Source organism: Urocitellus parryii, chromosome 3 (genome assembly GCF_045843805.1).
Source record: "Urocitellus parryii isolate mUroPar1 chromosome 3, mUroPar1.hap1, whole genome shotgun sequence".
NCBI classification, from domain to species: Eukaryota; Metazoa; Chordata; class Mammalia; order Rodentia; family Sciuridae; genus Urocitellus; species Urocitellus parryii.
The window spans coordinates 216,377,905-216,391,091 of record NC_135533.1 but is presented as its reverse complement, the minus strand read 5'-3'; the positions used below and the strand labels follow the sequence as shown (position 1 = coordinate 216,391,091).

The following is a 13,187-nucleotide window of genomic DNA, read 5'->3' as shown; positions in this document are numbered from 1 at the left end:
GACGAAGAGCGGGGAGAGGGTCGCCCCCTCCCGCCGGCGGCGTGACGGACGGCGTGTTCTGGCCAATGAGAGGTACGCATCGCTCGCTGCACACCAATCGCGGAAACCAGAGGCTAGGCGCCAATCGGAGTGCTGAGAGGGACATTGGGCGGGAGGTTCCGAGTGACTGACAGATGTAGGAGGCAATGGGCTGCGGACCCCCGGCGCTGGGCGGGCAAATCGAGGCGATCCAAGAAGGCCCGAAGCCCAATGAAGCGTGAGTTCCAGATTCGCGGGGGCGGCTTCGGAATTAGATTGATGTCTCCGAAGAGTCACGTGGACTGGAAGGAGGGGCTTAGCGAAAGACCCCTTTGGACCCGCAGGGCAGGTGCTCAGCGTGATAGTCGTGCAGGCAAGCCAATGAATACGCGTGGCGGGAGGTGCTTATAAAGTTTGACAGTCAATTTAATCCAATTCCTGACGAGTTCTGAGTGACGAGATTGGGTTTGGACTAGCTTTTCTTTTTAACCAGAATCCTTTTCCAGCGCGGACATCTAAACCAATGGCTGAGTGACTGGGGCGGGCGTTAGGTGACTGATGCTGGTCTGGACAAATGGCAATGAAGAAAGTAAAATTGCCCAGTTTTGGTGGGAGCCAGTGGAAGTGCAGCTGCATTGGGGCGGAGCTGCCACCGCTCCGCGAGAGGGGATTAGTGGGAGCTGGGGTGAATGGCAGCTAACGTGGGCGGTGGTGACCGGCTGCTGGTGCTCAGGCCTGACGTCTAGGTTAGGGGCCTGGCACGTGGCCTGGTTGAAGCCTTGCAGATTTGTTGCTTCCGCGAGTAAAGTGGCCTGAGAGATGAGGGAACCCAGGGATTCCCTGCACCCGCTTCTTTCTCGACCCAGGGACCTGGAGTCCCCACCCTCTTCCAGTACTGAAGGGATCAATTTCTTTCCCTGACGTTATTCCCTTCTAGGACCAAGAGTTTCCCAGCCCCAAATTCCACCGTCCCTACTCCCTTCCTATAAGGGATCTGAGCCTGTTGCTATCTATAACCCTGGACCCAAAGATCCCAGGTATTATCAGACACGTCCAGCAGAAATTCTCTCTTTATTCCTGGTTGTCTGCACAGCACCCTTTAGCCCTGGAGCCAGGACAAGCCAGCAGAAGCCAGACTGGAGTCCAAACTCAGGTCTCAGACTGTACCCTGGGGAGGCAGTCCTGACAGTCTACCGACCCAAGCCCCCAGCTGGCTTTTGCAACCCAAAACAGCCCCAGGGCCTTAGCCTGGACTGCCCTTGGGACCCAGGGACACCAAGTCTTCCAGTGTCTTTCCTGCCCTCCTTGTCTGTCATCTAGCTGCCGACCTATACACTCAGGGTTTTCTTCATGGCCTCGTATACCACATAGCTGATGCCACCCGCTGGCAACACCTTCAGCAGCGTGGGGGTCATGCCTCGGTACAGCCCCGGCCAGCCCTGCTGGGCCAAGATCCGCCGAAAGACGCCACGCATGGTGGGATTCGAACCTTCCACGGTGTCTGTGGGGGACAAAGGCAAGCACAGAGATGGGTCTGACTTGGGAGGTCTTTTGTGGGGGAAATTTGTTTTGGGGACCAGTTTGGGAGTCTGGGTCACATTTGGGTGGAGTTATTTAGGAGGGGTCATTTAGGAGACGGATGTTTTAGTGATTTTTAAAGGGTTAATTTGAGGACTGGGATTGGATTTGAGGGTGAGTATGAGAAAGAAGTCTTGGTTGGTTCAGGAGTCAGCAATGATGGCCAGGATCAAATATGGAGAGTTTGGGATGGTAAGAAAATTCAGAGAACTGGGGTAAGTCAGGGAAGGAGCATTTGTGGTGGTCACTAGGGCCAGGCTGACCTTGTGCCTGCATCCGGGTGCGCACCAAAGTCAGAGGATAACTGGCCATCTGGCCACAGGTTGTGGACAGCGTTACAGATGACAAACTGACCAAGCCACTGGGGTCCTCCATGTCCCTTCCTGACTTCAGCCATAAGCACCGGAGCATCTGCAAAATAAGAGGGCTAGAGCACTATTCATAAGTGCCAAGATAGGGAATCAAGCAAGGTGTCCACTTATAGGTGAATGAAAATGTACATATACGTATATATACACAATAGAATATTATGCAGCCATAAAAAAAATGAAGTCCTGACCTTTGCGGCAAGATGGATGGAACTAGAGGACATCATGTTAAGTAAGCCAAATGTAGAAAGACAAATAGCATATGTTCTCACATATGGAAGCTAAAATAGTAGATCTGATACAGATAGTATAATAGTGGTTACCAGAGGCTGGGAAGTGGGAAAGGAGAGGAGAATGGAGATAAGACAATTAATAGGAAATAGGGATGCAGCTGGACAGGAAGAATAATTTCTGTTCAAAATAGCAATTAGAACTGGGCATGGTGGTGCATGTCTGTTATCCCAGTTGCTCATGAGGAACCTAGTGAGAACCTGTCTCAAAGTTAAAAAATAAATAAAAAGGGCTGGTGGTGTGGATGAGTGGTTAAATAAACACCCTTGGGGTTCAATCCCTAGTACCAAAAAAAAAAAAAGTCAATATGTTTAATGTTTCCAACACAAAGCAATGATAGCTTATCTGATCATTGCACATTGTATACATATGTTGGAATATCATACCAGACCCTGTAAATTTGCATAATTATGTGTCATTTAAAAATACTAATGAAGAGAGCAAGGGGCAAGGAGTGAGCTCATGATGGGCCTGGGCTCAGGCCGCCCCACTTCCTCCTCTGTGGTACCACACCTCATAGACAGCCAGGTCGGTGCAGGCATAGGGGATGATGCCGAGCATGTTGGGCAGGTAGCCACGGTAAAGAGCACGGGTGCCGTCCCGCTCCAAGATCTGCCTGGCGCAGTCTAGCAGCCCTTTGTACTGACCCGTGCGGCGTAGAGTCAGCCTTGTCTTCAACACCTGGGGAGGGGGGGAGGAAGGCCGCTCATGGGACTTGATTCTCCTCGTAGACCTCAGTAGTAGCCATGGTCCCCACCTTACAATGAGGGTCTGAGGCTAGGAGTGCAATGAGCAGATTAGAACCAGATCTGTCACGTTCCCTGCTGCGCCTGCTCCTGAATGTTGGGCTCAGAAGCTCATGTGGTAACGCACGAAGAGGGCAAGGAAGGTGACAAGACCCACGTGAGGCCTGTGCCAGCTACTGCTGCACTAGGCCCGCAGGCCCCAGAGGGCCAGATTCACCGATTTGTAGAAGCTAGAAGTTGGAATCTTTACAAAACACTGCACTGTTAAAGTACCTGACGCTACAATCCTGCAAAAGATTGACAGCTGGTGTGGCAGGGAATGTTGTGAGGTGGTCCCTAGGATGGTTGGGTATGGTTCAAGGGCTTCCAGGGGCGTCAGTGTCTCGATATTTAATCTCTATCATGAGGTCTTAAGAGGGTGGGAACCTTGACTCCAACCATGATGTTTAGAGGTGGGACCTGTGTGGGAGATGGTTAGGAATAGGTGAGGTCACCAGCATGGGGCCCATGAATGAATTTTGGTGGCTTCATAAGAAGTAACACTGGCACACACTTGTAATCCCAGTGGCTCAGAAGGCTGAGGCAGGTGATCACAAGTTTAAAGCCAGCCTCAGCAGCTAAGCAATTTAGTGAGACCCTGTCTCTAAATAAAATGTTAAAAAGTGCTGTAAAAAAAGGGGTGCGGCTCAGGGTTAAGTGCCAAGTGCCCCTGGGTTCATCCCTGGTACCATTAAAAAAAGGAGGGAGAGAGACCAGAACACACACACACACACACACACACACACACACACGTGCTCCCTGGCTTGCACTGTATGATGCCCTGGGCACAAACACTGCCAGGCATGTGAAGCGATCTGGCTGTGACACCTGCCACCCCTCTGATTGCCAGGGCTGATCTGCTGACCCGCCTATCGAGGTGGGTGCACCCTTGCTTTCTCTCTTCTCCATGTGTGTCCCTCCTAAAGCTGTGCGCTGGGTTGAGGAGGACCTTCCCTGAGGAGGACCAGTGCCCTAGCCCTAGCCCCTTCAAGTAGCTGTGCTTCCTGCCAGAACCTCTAGGCAGGCTCTCAAGGTCCAAGGCTGCTAGCAAGAAGGCTATCACCCTATTGGAAGCTTTGGACGTCCAAAACAGTGAGCTGAATAAACCTCTTTTCCTTATTAAGTCACAGGGCCTCAGGTGTCTTATTTTACTGATGAAAACCTACGAAGGCACTCCCGATTCCCGCCACAGTGCGCATGCCCTGTACGACACTGCCCTCCTGACTGTGACCGGGTTTTGCTCTTCTGACTAGGTTACAGTATAAGGCAAACGTGAAGGGATTTTGTTATATAATTGAAGCACCTCATCAAAAGAAATTTTCTGGAGTGATCCTCACCTAATCAGATGAGTGCTTTCAGTGAGTATCTGTTGTCCAAGAAACCGAAGATTGGTTTTTCCGATCGCTTTGCCTTTCTGGGAATTGAACCCACGGATTCCCACTGTGCTAGGCGAGTGCTCTGCCACTGAGCCCCACCCCCAGGCCCTTCTCTTGGTTGTAAAGCAGCCAACCTGCCGTTGTGTGGAGAGGACCATCTGACAGGGACAGGCCTCTGGGGACCTTGGTCTTGTGGCCAGGGTGCTTTGGTTTGGATGTGGTTTGTGTATTGGGAGCTTAGTTGACAGGTGGTGGGACCTGCAAGCCCTGGAGCCCAGGGGCAGGCAGCTGGATGACTGAGGATACGGGCTGGGGAGGGATGGATCAGTTCCCCCAAGAGGAGGTTGGGCCTGCCTGCCCTCTGGCTCCTGTCTCTCACCATGCCCTGAGCCATGTGACTCAGCCAAGGGGGCTGTTTTGCTGAGTGTCCCCGAAGGTCCATGTATGACAAGCTTGGCCCCAGGGCAGTGCTCCCGGGCAGTTAGGGAACTTTCAGGAGGTGGGGCCTAGTGGGGGCCCTTAGGCAGCTGCGAGGTGCCCGAGGGTTGGTGGGCCCTGGCCGCTCTTCTGCCCTGAGCTCCCTTCATTGCCATGGGCTCTCACAGGAGGCCTGAAGGCCGTGGGCCTGCCTGACCATAGGCGGAACCACTGAACTGTGAACCAAACCCAAACAGCTCTCCATCCGTCTTTCTGTGGTGCCCAGATGGAACTCAGGGCCTCACCTGTGCTAGCCAAGTGCTGTGCAACTTTTCTCTTTTTAAATTAATTATCTCGGGTATTTTATTATTAAAGCAACAGAAAGCCCTTACCAGTCATGACATAGGAGCCCTCACCAGCACCAAGATGATGCCAGCACGATGCTCTTGAACCTCCAATACTGTGAGCTCAATAAACCTCTTCTCTTTATCTATCACCTAAGCCTCAGGTATTTTGTTGTAGCAACAGAAAACAGGCTAATGTAGTAAACTGAATCCTGCCTGGCACAGTGGCACACACCTATAATCCCAGCTATTCGGAAGCCTGAGGCAGAAGAATCACAAGTCCAGAACTGGCTTGGGCAACTTAAGACCTTGTTTAGGGGAAAAAAAGTTGTAGGGATGTAGCTCAGTGGTGGACTGCTCCTACGTTCTGTCCCCAGTACTGAAAAAGAAAGAAAGAAATCTTGCTAACAAGCAGGAAGCTTAGAAAAAGACCTGAGCTCAGATGAGTTTTCCTTGTGGCCCAGTTGACACCTTGATTTCTACCTGATGAGACCTTAAGCAAAGGCCCAGACACAACCCACAGAAACAGATAAGAAATCATTGTTGTCATTTTAAATGCTGTTTGTAGCAATTTGTTACAAAGCAATAGGACACTAATATTCTTAGGCTACAGGAGACAGACTTAGGGCAAGAATATAGGAAGAAAACTTTAGGATGCCCTGAAAAGCGTGTGGAGCGAGGTGAAGGAGTGGAATGTTGTTGGCTACTGCTAAGGTTTCAATGTGGTTTGACCCCCTGAAACTCAGGTTGAAATTTAAAGAGAAAAGCTGCCAAGGGAATCATATTGAGAGTGGTGGGAGTGCTTCGAGGTAGGTGGCTGTTAAGAAGAGTTAGTGGCGTCCTCTGGGGACCAAATTGTTAGCTGAGTGCAGTGACTCGGGAGGAGGCTGAGTCAGGAGGATGGCAAGTTCCAGGCCAGCCTTAGTAACTTAGAAAGACCCTGTCTCAAAAAATAGTGGTAGAGGGGCTGGGGATGTGGCTCAAGCGGTAGCGTGCTCGCCTGCTATGCATGCGGCCCGGGTTCGATCCTCAGCACCACATACCAACAAAGATGTTGTGTCCGCCGAAAACTAAAAAATAAATATTAAAAAAAAAAAATAGTGGTAGAGCCCCCTGGGGTCAATCCCCATACCACCACCATAAAAAAAGTGACTTGTTCTATGACCCTTGTGTTTTGCCCACTGGCCCTGCTGCTTTTTTGCCATGTTTCAGTGCCTCAGGAGGTACTCACTGGTCGTAGCTGCAAGTCCTTGGACTTCTAGCCTCCAGCACCATGAGCCAAAATAAATCCCTATTCTTTACAAATTGTCCTAGCTCAGGTATTCTGTCATAGCAACGGAAGACAGACTAAGGCAAGTTGGTAGACTCCACATCACCCAAATCGGTAGGCTCACTCTCTGAGCTTATGTGTAAATCAAGCATCATCCCACGAAGAAACAAATGCCACAGGGTTTTATTTACCCAGACAGACTCCAGAGTTTGTATGGGAACATCAGCATGGGAGGAAAGCCTGGGTACTGAGGAAGAGCAGAGAAGGGAGCCGGTGAAACATGCCGTCAGATCTCCAAAACAAAACACCAAAGGCACAGCTATGTTGGGGTCAAAAGATGACTGTGGCCAGGAATTCAGGAGGAGAGAGGGGGACATTGGTAGAAAGCAGAGCTCTTTTTAGGGCAGTGGACACATCATTGTGCATTTGTCAAACTCCTTAAAACTCTAAAGCACAGAAGGCCCTTAAGGTGAAGGATGGGCTTTGTTACAATAATGTATCAGCATGGGCTCATTGATTGTAACAATTACCACTGTGCAAGATGTTAAACCAGAGGAAACTGCCCAGGGACAGGATGGTGGATGTGGACTCTCCGTACTTTCTCCTCCATTTTTTTGAAAACCTAAAACTTCTCTAAAAATAGTCTTGTTTACTTAAAAAAAAAAAGACAATAGTATATGAACAGACAGCAGAGCAACAAGAAGAGAAAGACAGAAATGACCCCAAGTTCATATGGGAATTTAGTAAATGACAAAGTGGCATCTTGGCTCTTTGGGGATACAGAATGCACCGTCCACGGCTGGGGCTGGGGCTCAGTGGTAGAGAGCTTTCCTAGCGTGTGTGAGGCGTGGGTTCAATGCTCAGCACCACATAAATAAGGAAATAAATTAGGGTATTGTAGTCTATCTACAACTTAAAGAAAAAGAACACACCATCCAGTGACAGGTGTTGAGGTGACTGGGAACTGATGCATGACTCACATCAAGAGGAAAGGGGACAGGGCAGGGCTGGGCTCAGAGGTAGAGCGCTCGCCTAGCACGCGAGAGGCCCGGGGTTTGATTCTCAGCATCACGTAAAAATAAATAAATAAATAAAAACGTATTGTGTCCAACCACAACTAAAAAATAAATATATATACATATATATATATTTATTTATATATATATATAAAAAGGAGAGCCCGGTGCAGTGGCCACACCTGTAACCCAGGAGGTGAATGAGAGGATCGCAAGTTCAAGGCCAGCTTGTGCAACTCAGCAAGACCTTGTCTCAAAATCAGAATGAAGAAGGCCTGTGGATGTGGCCAGTGGTAAAGCACCTCTGGGTTGGATCCCTGGACCAAACAAAAAGGGCAGGGGATGGGGCTCAGTGGGAAAGTGTCCCTGGAGTCCATCCCCAGTACCAAAAAAAAAAAAAAAAAAAAAAAGAAAGAAAGAAAAAAGGAGGAGGAAGAAGAAGGAAGGAGGAAGATTGGAAGGAGGAGGAGGAAAGAGGAAAAGGAGGCAAAGGAAGGAGGAGGGGGAGAAGGAAGGAAAAGTAAAAGGAGAGGAACAGGGAGGAGGCCGAGGGGAGGCTGCAGTGCGGCTCTGCCTTGGCCTCCTCCCCGGCACAGACACCCTCTTACCTCCATAGGGTTGATGAGTGTCTGAGAGATGGCCACAGCCAGGGAGCCAGCGAGGAGCCGTTCCTGAAAGGGTGGGGACCCATGTACTCCACAGAAGTAATTCTTACACTGGGATGGGAGAGAGGCACGTGAGAGCGGAGCCAGCCACCTCCTACTGAAGCCATCCAGGGAGCCGCCTGGAGCCTGGAGGGTGGAATGCTGTCTTGGGTGAGTTCGGGGCTTTTGGGAGTGGGGTAGGAGGGGCTTGGACCCAAACTGGGGAAAGCCGACCATTCCCCACCTGCTCAAAGACAGAGAACTTGATGGCGTACTCAGGGGCGATCTTGAGGACGTTGATGCCGTTGCCACGCCACAGGGACCGGACCCCGCCCTCCTGGACCATGCTCCGCAGCCCCCCCAGCAGGTTCATGAAGTTAGCCTTGGAGGAGTAGACCTGGGGAGGGAGGACCCAGGAGGACCCTGTGGGGAGCTCTGCAGAGCTCTATTGGGAGGCCACCCCACCCTCTTCATGCCCACGTGCCTCTGGCTTCTCCGGTTCCGTCCCCAGCCAGTCCTACCCCTACCCAGACCCCAGGGCTGACCCACCTTCCTGTCTCTTCCCTCATCTCCATCTTTTCTCCATTCTTATTCACTTTTCAAACCCATCTGAAGAACCTGTCCCCAGCTCCCTGATCTCTGAGCTGACCCTGGCTCAGGGTTGACCCTGTGCCATCTGGCTCCCCTCCCTGGTCCCCAACATAGCTCTGTGTCCCATCCACACCAGCTGTGTCACTTCCCAGACCAGGCCCAGCAGCACCCCGTGAGAGCCCCGTTCCAGCCCCACTCCTAGCCCTACCTCCTGCAGTACCATTGCCACCCCCCCCCCACGTCCTGTGCCCAGTGGCTCACGTACCTGCATGTATACCTTGGCGCGGTCCAGAGGGGCTGTGCCTGTGCGAGACACTGCCCCAGCCATGGCCCCCGACAGCAGGAACTTCCACAAGGCCCCCTCGCCGCCCACTTCCAGCACCTCCACAGGGACCATCAGCTGCTCCCCCGTGTCCAGCACCTGCTGGGCAGACCCAGCCCTTGCCCATGCGCAGCGATGCTGGAGCTCCTTCCCCGGGCACGTCTCTGGGAAATCCTCCTGGGTAAGATCCCTCCCTGATGCCCCCCGCCCATTTCAATGTGGCTCATTCTAGGTCTGTGTGGCCCCCACATGGGGCATGGGCAGCGTAACTGTCTCCCTGTCCTTGTGGTCCGGGTTGGAGACACGGGACCCCTGTGGTTTCCAAACTCACCGGCTGTGACGGGAGATGTTCCAGGTTGTTTTCAAGCACATGCCCAAATACGTAGCCATAGACGTGTGCACAGCCTGGGTTCCAGGAGGGGGGTGGGGGTGGGAGTGGGGGCGGGGGCGGGGGTGGGGGTGGCGCTTCAGCAAGTAGGGTCTTGACCCTCCTAAACAGGGTCTGGACCCTAGAGCAGGGCTTCTCGGTTTCTTCAGGATCAACTCCCATGGCAGCTGGAGGTTAGGACGCCTGGGGCTCACATCCCTGGGGGAGTCTAACCAGCTGTCGTGTGGGAGTGGCTATGGGAATGTCTTGTAAATTTGGGTCCTAGGGATGATGAGGTCACAGAGGCCCTTGTGACCTCACGGGGTGTGGTAGGCAGAATGATGATCCTTCCTTTCCCCAAAATGCCCACCTCTTAATCCCTGAAACCTGGGAATACAGAACTGTTTGGACTGAATGGTGTCCTGATGACATCTGAGGTTGAAGCCCTAACTTCCTGTGGGATGGAAGCTGGAGGCAGGGCTTTTGGTAGTAATGACATCAGATGGGATCATGAGGGGGTGGCCTCTAAGGTGGGTTAATGCCCTTATAGGAAAACAAGGCGAGACTAGAGCTTTGTCCCTCTCTTCACCACGAGGACATAGCACCAAGGCAGCCCTCTGCAAGCCAGGAGGAGAGAGCCCTCACCAGGAACTGAACCAGCCTGATCTTGGACTCCAGCCTCCAGAACCGTGAGGAATAAATGCCTGTTGGTTAAGCCACCGAGTCTGTGGAATTTCATTATAGCAGCCTGAGCCAACAAGACAGATGTTACCTGGCAAGGGGGAATTATGTTTGCGGATGGTATTGAAGTTGCTAAGCAGATGATGGGGGATGGGAAGGTCATTCTAGATCAATGGGGTGGGCCAGGTGTAACCTCATGAATCTGAAGTGTGGACGGGCAGGTAGGAGAGGCAGCATCACGAGGATGAGATGTATGAACAGCTGGACCAGCCATGCTGGCTTCAGAGATGGAGGGAGGAGCCACAAGCCAAGAATGCAGGCACCTCTAGGAGCTGGAGAAGGTGGGACACAGATTCACCCTTAGGGCCTCCAGAAGGGACAAATCCTGCCAATGCCTCGATTCCTGTCCAGCAAGATCCATAGCTGATTGCTGAATTCCGACCTTCAAAGCCATGCATTTGTCTTGTTTCCAGCCACCCAACAGGTCTGTGGTCACTTATACACAGCCCTGAAGAACTCCTGCTGTTTTTTCTTTTTGTTGTTGTTGCCATGGCAATAGGAGAGGGAACAGAGGGACCACAGGAAGGTCTGGGGACCTAGAGTAGAGAAGTACATGGTTGGTCCCCAAAATAAGACAAGGATAGGTTTGGGGTCAGAGGGACCTGGCTTTGACTCCCATCTTGATTGCTTCTTGCTGTGTGATCTTTTTTTTCCTTTGTAATGTTGGGCGTAGAACCCAGCACTTCACGCATGTAGACAAACGCTCTGCCACTGAACTGCACCACCAGCCCTTTTTAATTTTGAGACAGAGTCTTTCTGTGTTTTCCAGGCTGGCCTTGAACTTGTGGTTCTCCAACCTCAGCCTCCCGAGTTGCTATGGGGCAACTCGGATGCGCACCATCATGCCTGGCTTCTTGCTGTATAATCTTTTTTTTTTTTTTTTTTGGTACTGGGGATTAGATTTGGGTACTTGACCACTGAGTCATATCCCCAGCCCTATTTTGTATTTTATTCAGAAACAGGGTCTCAGTTGCCTCAGTTGCTTAGCACCTCACTGTTGCTGAGGCTGGCTTTGAACCCACTATCTTCCTGCCTCAGCCTCCTGAGCTGCTGGGATGACAGGTGTGCGCCACCATCCCTGGCTTACTGTGTAATCTTGAGGTATGTTTACACTGTCCTTCTCTGGGCATTAGTTTCCTCCTCTGGAAATTGGAGAGAATGATAAATAGTAAACCCTACTGTGTAGCTTTGTCAGTAGAATCTAATGAGAGTCTTAGTTGAGGATACCTCCATCCTCTGAGTTGTTCAGGTCAAAAATTCGACTGTCCTCAAGTGAGTTTTTTTTTTCTTTTTCTTTTTTAAAAATATTTTTTAGTTATAGACGGATGCAATATCTTTATTTCATTTATTTTCATGTGGTGCTGAGGATCGAACCCAGGGCCTCACGTGTGCGAGGCAAGCGCTCTGCCACTGAGCCTCAGCCCCAGCCCCCCTTGAGTTCTTTCTCTCTTCCAAGTCCACACTCCCATCAGATTCTCTTGGTTAATGTTTGGAACATATCCAGAGTCTCCTGCTTCCTACCACCCCACCACTTGCTCCTCTGGACTAGTGCAATCCCCATGGCTCTGGTCCCAGCCCCTGCCATCACCCTGCCATGACCCGTCCTCCACATTGCAGCAAAGGACACCTGTGAGCACCTGAGTCAGGGGCCTGCTCCTCTGCCACAGCCCTGCCTGGCTCCCCTCCCTCTAGGTCCAAGCCCAGGTCCTCCCTGGAGCCCCGTCCTCTCCCTGCCTCCCCCTTCTTCTTTTCTTTCTTGCTGCCTCTGCTCCAGCCACACAGGTGCCTCTCTGTGCCACCAACATGCCCTGCCCTAGGGCCTTTGCACGGGCTGTGCTCGCTGCCTAGAATGTCCTTCCTTGGACATCCCATGGCACTCTCCCTTCCCACCTTTAACCTTCACTCACAAGTCACCTTCTTAGGAGGCCCCTGGGTCGACCTGATGAAACTTTAAACTCTGCAGCATTTATTATTCCCTTTCCCTCTTTTATGTTTCTCCTTTCTGCCTCTGCTTCCTGCCACTCCATAGCTAATCCTCCTGTGCTCTTGGTCTCTCCTCACTGGAGTGTAGGATCTGTGAGGACAAATATTTTAAGAATTTTTTTTCTCTGAGCTGGGGATGTGGCTCAAGCGGTAGCGCGCTCGCCTGGCATGCGTGCAGCCCGGGTTCGATCCTCAGCACCACATACCAACAAAGATGTTGTGTCCGCTGAGAACTAAAATAAATAAATAAATAAATTCTCTCTCTCTCTCTCTCTCTCTCTCCCTCTCCTCTCTCTTTAAAAAAAAAAAAAAAAAAAGAATTTTTTTTCTCTGTACCGGGGATTGAACTCAGGGGCACTCGGCCACTGAGCCACATCCCAGCCCTATTCTGTATTTTATTTAGAGACAGGGTCTCTCTGAGTTGCTTAGCGCCTCCCCATTGCTGAGGCTGGCTTTGAGCTAGCAATCCTCCTTGTCTCAGCCTCCGAGCTGCTAGGATTATAGGCATGCGCCACTGCGCCCGGCAAGAATGTTTTTATTAGTGCATTTTAGTTATGCATCATATTGGGGTTCATTTTGACATCATTGTACAAACATGGAATATAATTTGCTCCATTGCAATCCCCAGTCCTTCCCCTTTCCCTCCCTTCCTCTCTCCCCAGTTCCCTTCTTTAACTCTATTGGTCTTCCTCTATTGGTTTATCATTTGTTATTGGTGCTTTGTAGATGTCCATAAAGGCGGAGCTCACTGTGGTGCATTCATGGATGTATGCAGCATAACTTGGTCAATCTCATTCTGCCAGAACAGAGACTTTTGTCTGTTTTGTCATCCACTTCTATAATCCCATATTTAGAACTGAATCTAGCACATAGTAAGTGTTTGATTAACATGAATAACACATGAAAGGCCTTACTCAGTATAGCATGAGGCACGTGGTACTTGCTCAATAAGTGTATGTTCTTTTCCCTGAAATGATGTCAAAGGAAACTGAGTTTTAGAAAGAGAAAGTGAGTCCATCTGCTATGATATGGATTTTTTTTTCTTGGTCCTGGGGATTGAACCCAGAAGTGCTTAA

The 13,187-nt window shown here is 50.9% G+C and overlaps 1 protein-coding gene across 2 annotated transcripts; it reads right to left on the bottom strand.

The window, feature by feature from the left end:
* Nucleotides 1–1,346: 1,346 nt before the first annotated feature.
* Nucleotides 1,347–11,689, bottom strand: Slc25a41 (solute carrier family 25 member 41). 2 transcript variants are annotated; one of them, XM_026404409.1, is made up of 7 exons: nucleotides 11,675–11,689; nucleotides 8,964–9,122; nucleotides 8,352–8,504; nucleotides 8,072–8,179; nucleotides 2,769–2,936; nucleotides 1,860–2,007; nucleotides 1,347–1,519 (listed from the first exon to the last, which is right to left on the bottom strand). In XM_026404409.1, exons 1-7 carry the CDS (start codon nucleotides 11,687–11,689, stop codon nucleotides 1,347–1,349), a joined length of 924 nt encoding a protein of 307 aa, XP_026260194.1. The 2 variants fall into 2 exon arrangements, with proteins under 2 accessions (XP_026260194.1, XP_026260193.1); XM_026404408.1 differs by lacking the exon at nucleotides 11,675–11,689 and adding an exon at nucleotides 9,352–9,697 and having other exon boundaries at nucleotides 8,964–9,119.
* Nucleotides 11,690–13,187: the final 1,498 nt, after the last annotated feature.

What these genes read in the sequence shown, in the direction of transcription:
- Slc25a41 (XM_026404408.1), bottom strand. Translation starts at nt 9,570, where the DNA reads ATGGGAGTTGATCCTGAAGAAACCGAGAAGCCCTGCTCTAGGGTCCAG. An exon ending in AGTTCTCTGTCTTTGAGCAG is followed by an intron (nt 8,180 to 8,351) that starts GTGGGGAATGGT and finishes CTCCCATCCCAG; the next exon opens with TGTAAGAATTACTTCTGTGG. An exon ending in CACCCGGATGCAGGCACAAG is followed by an intron (nt 1,520 to 1,859) that starts GTCAGCCTGGCC and finishes TGTCCCCCACAG; the next exon opens with ACACCGTGGAAGGTTCGAAT.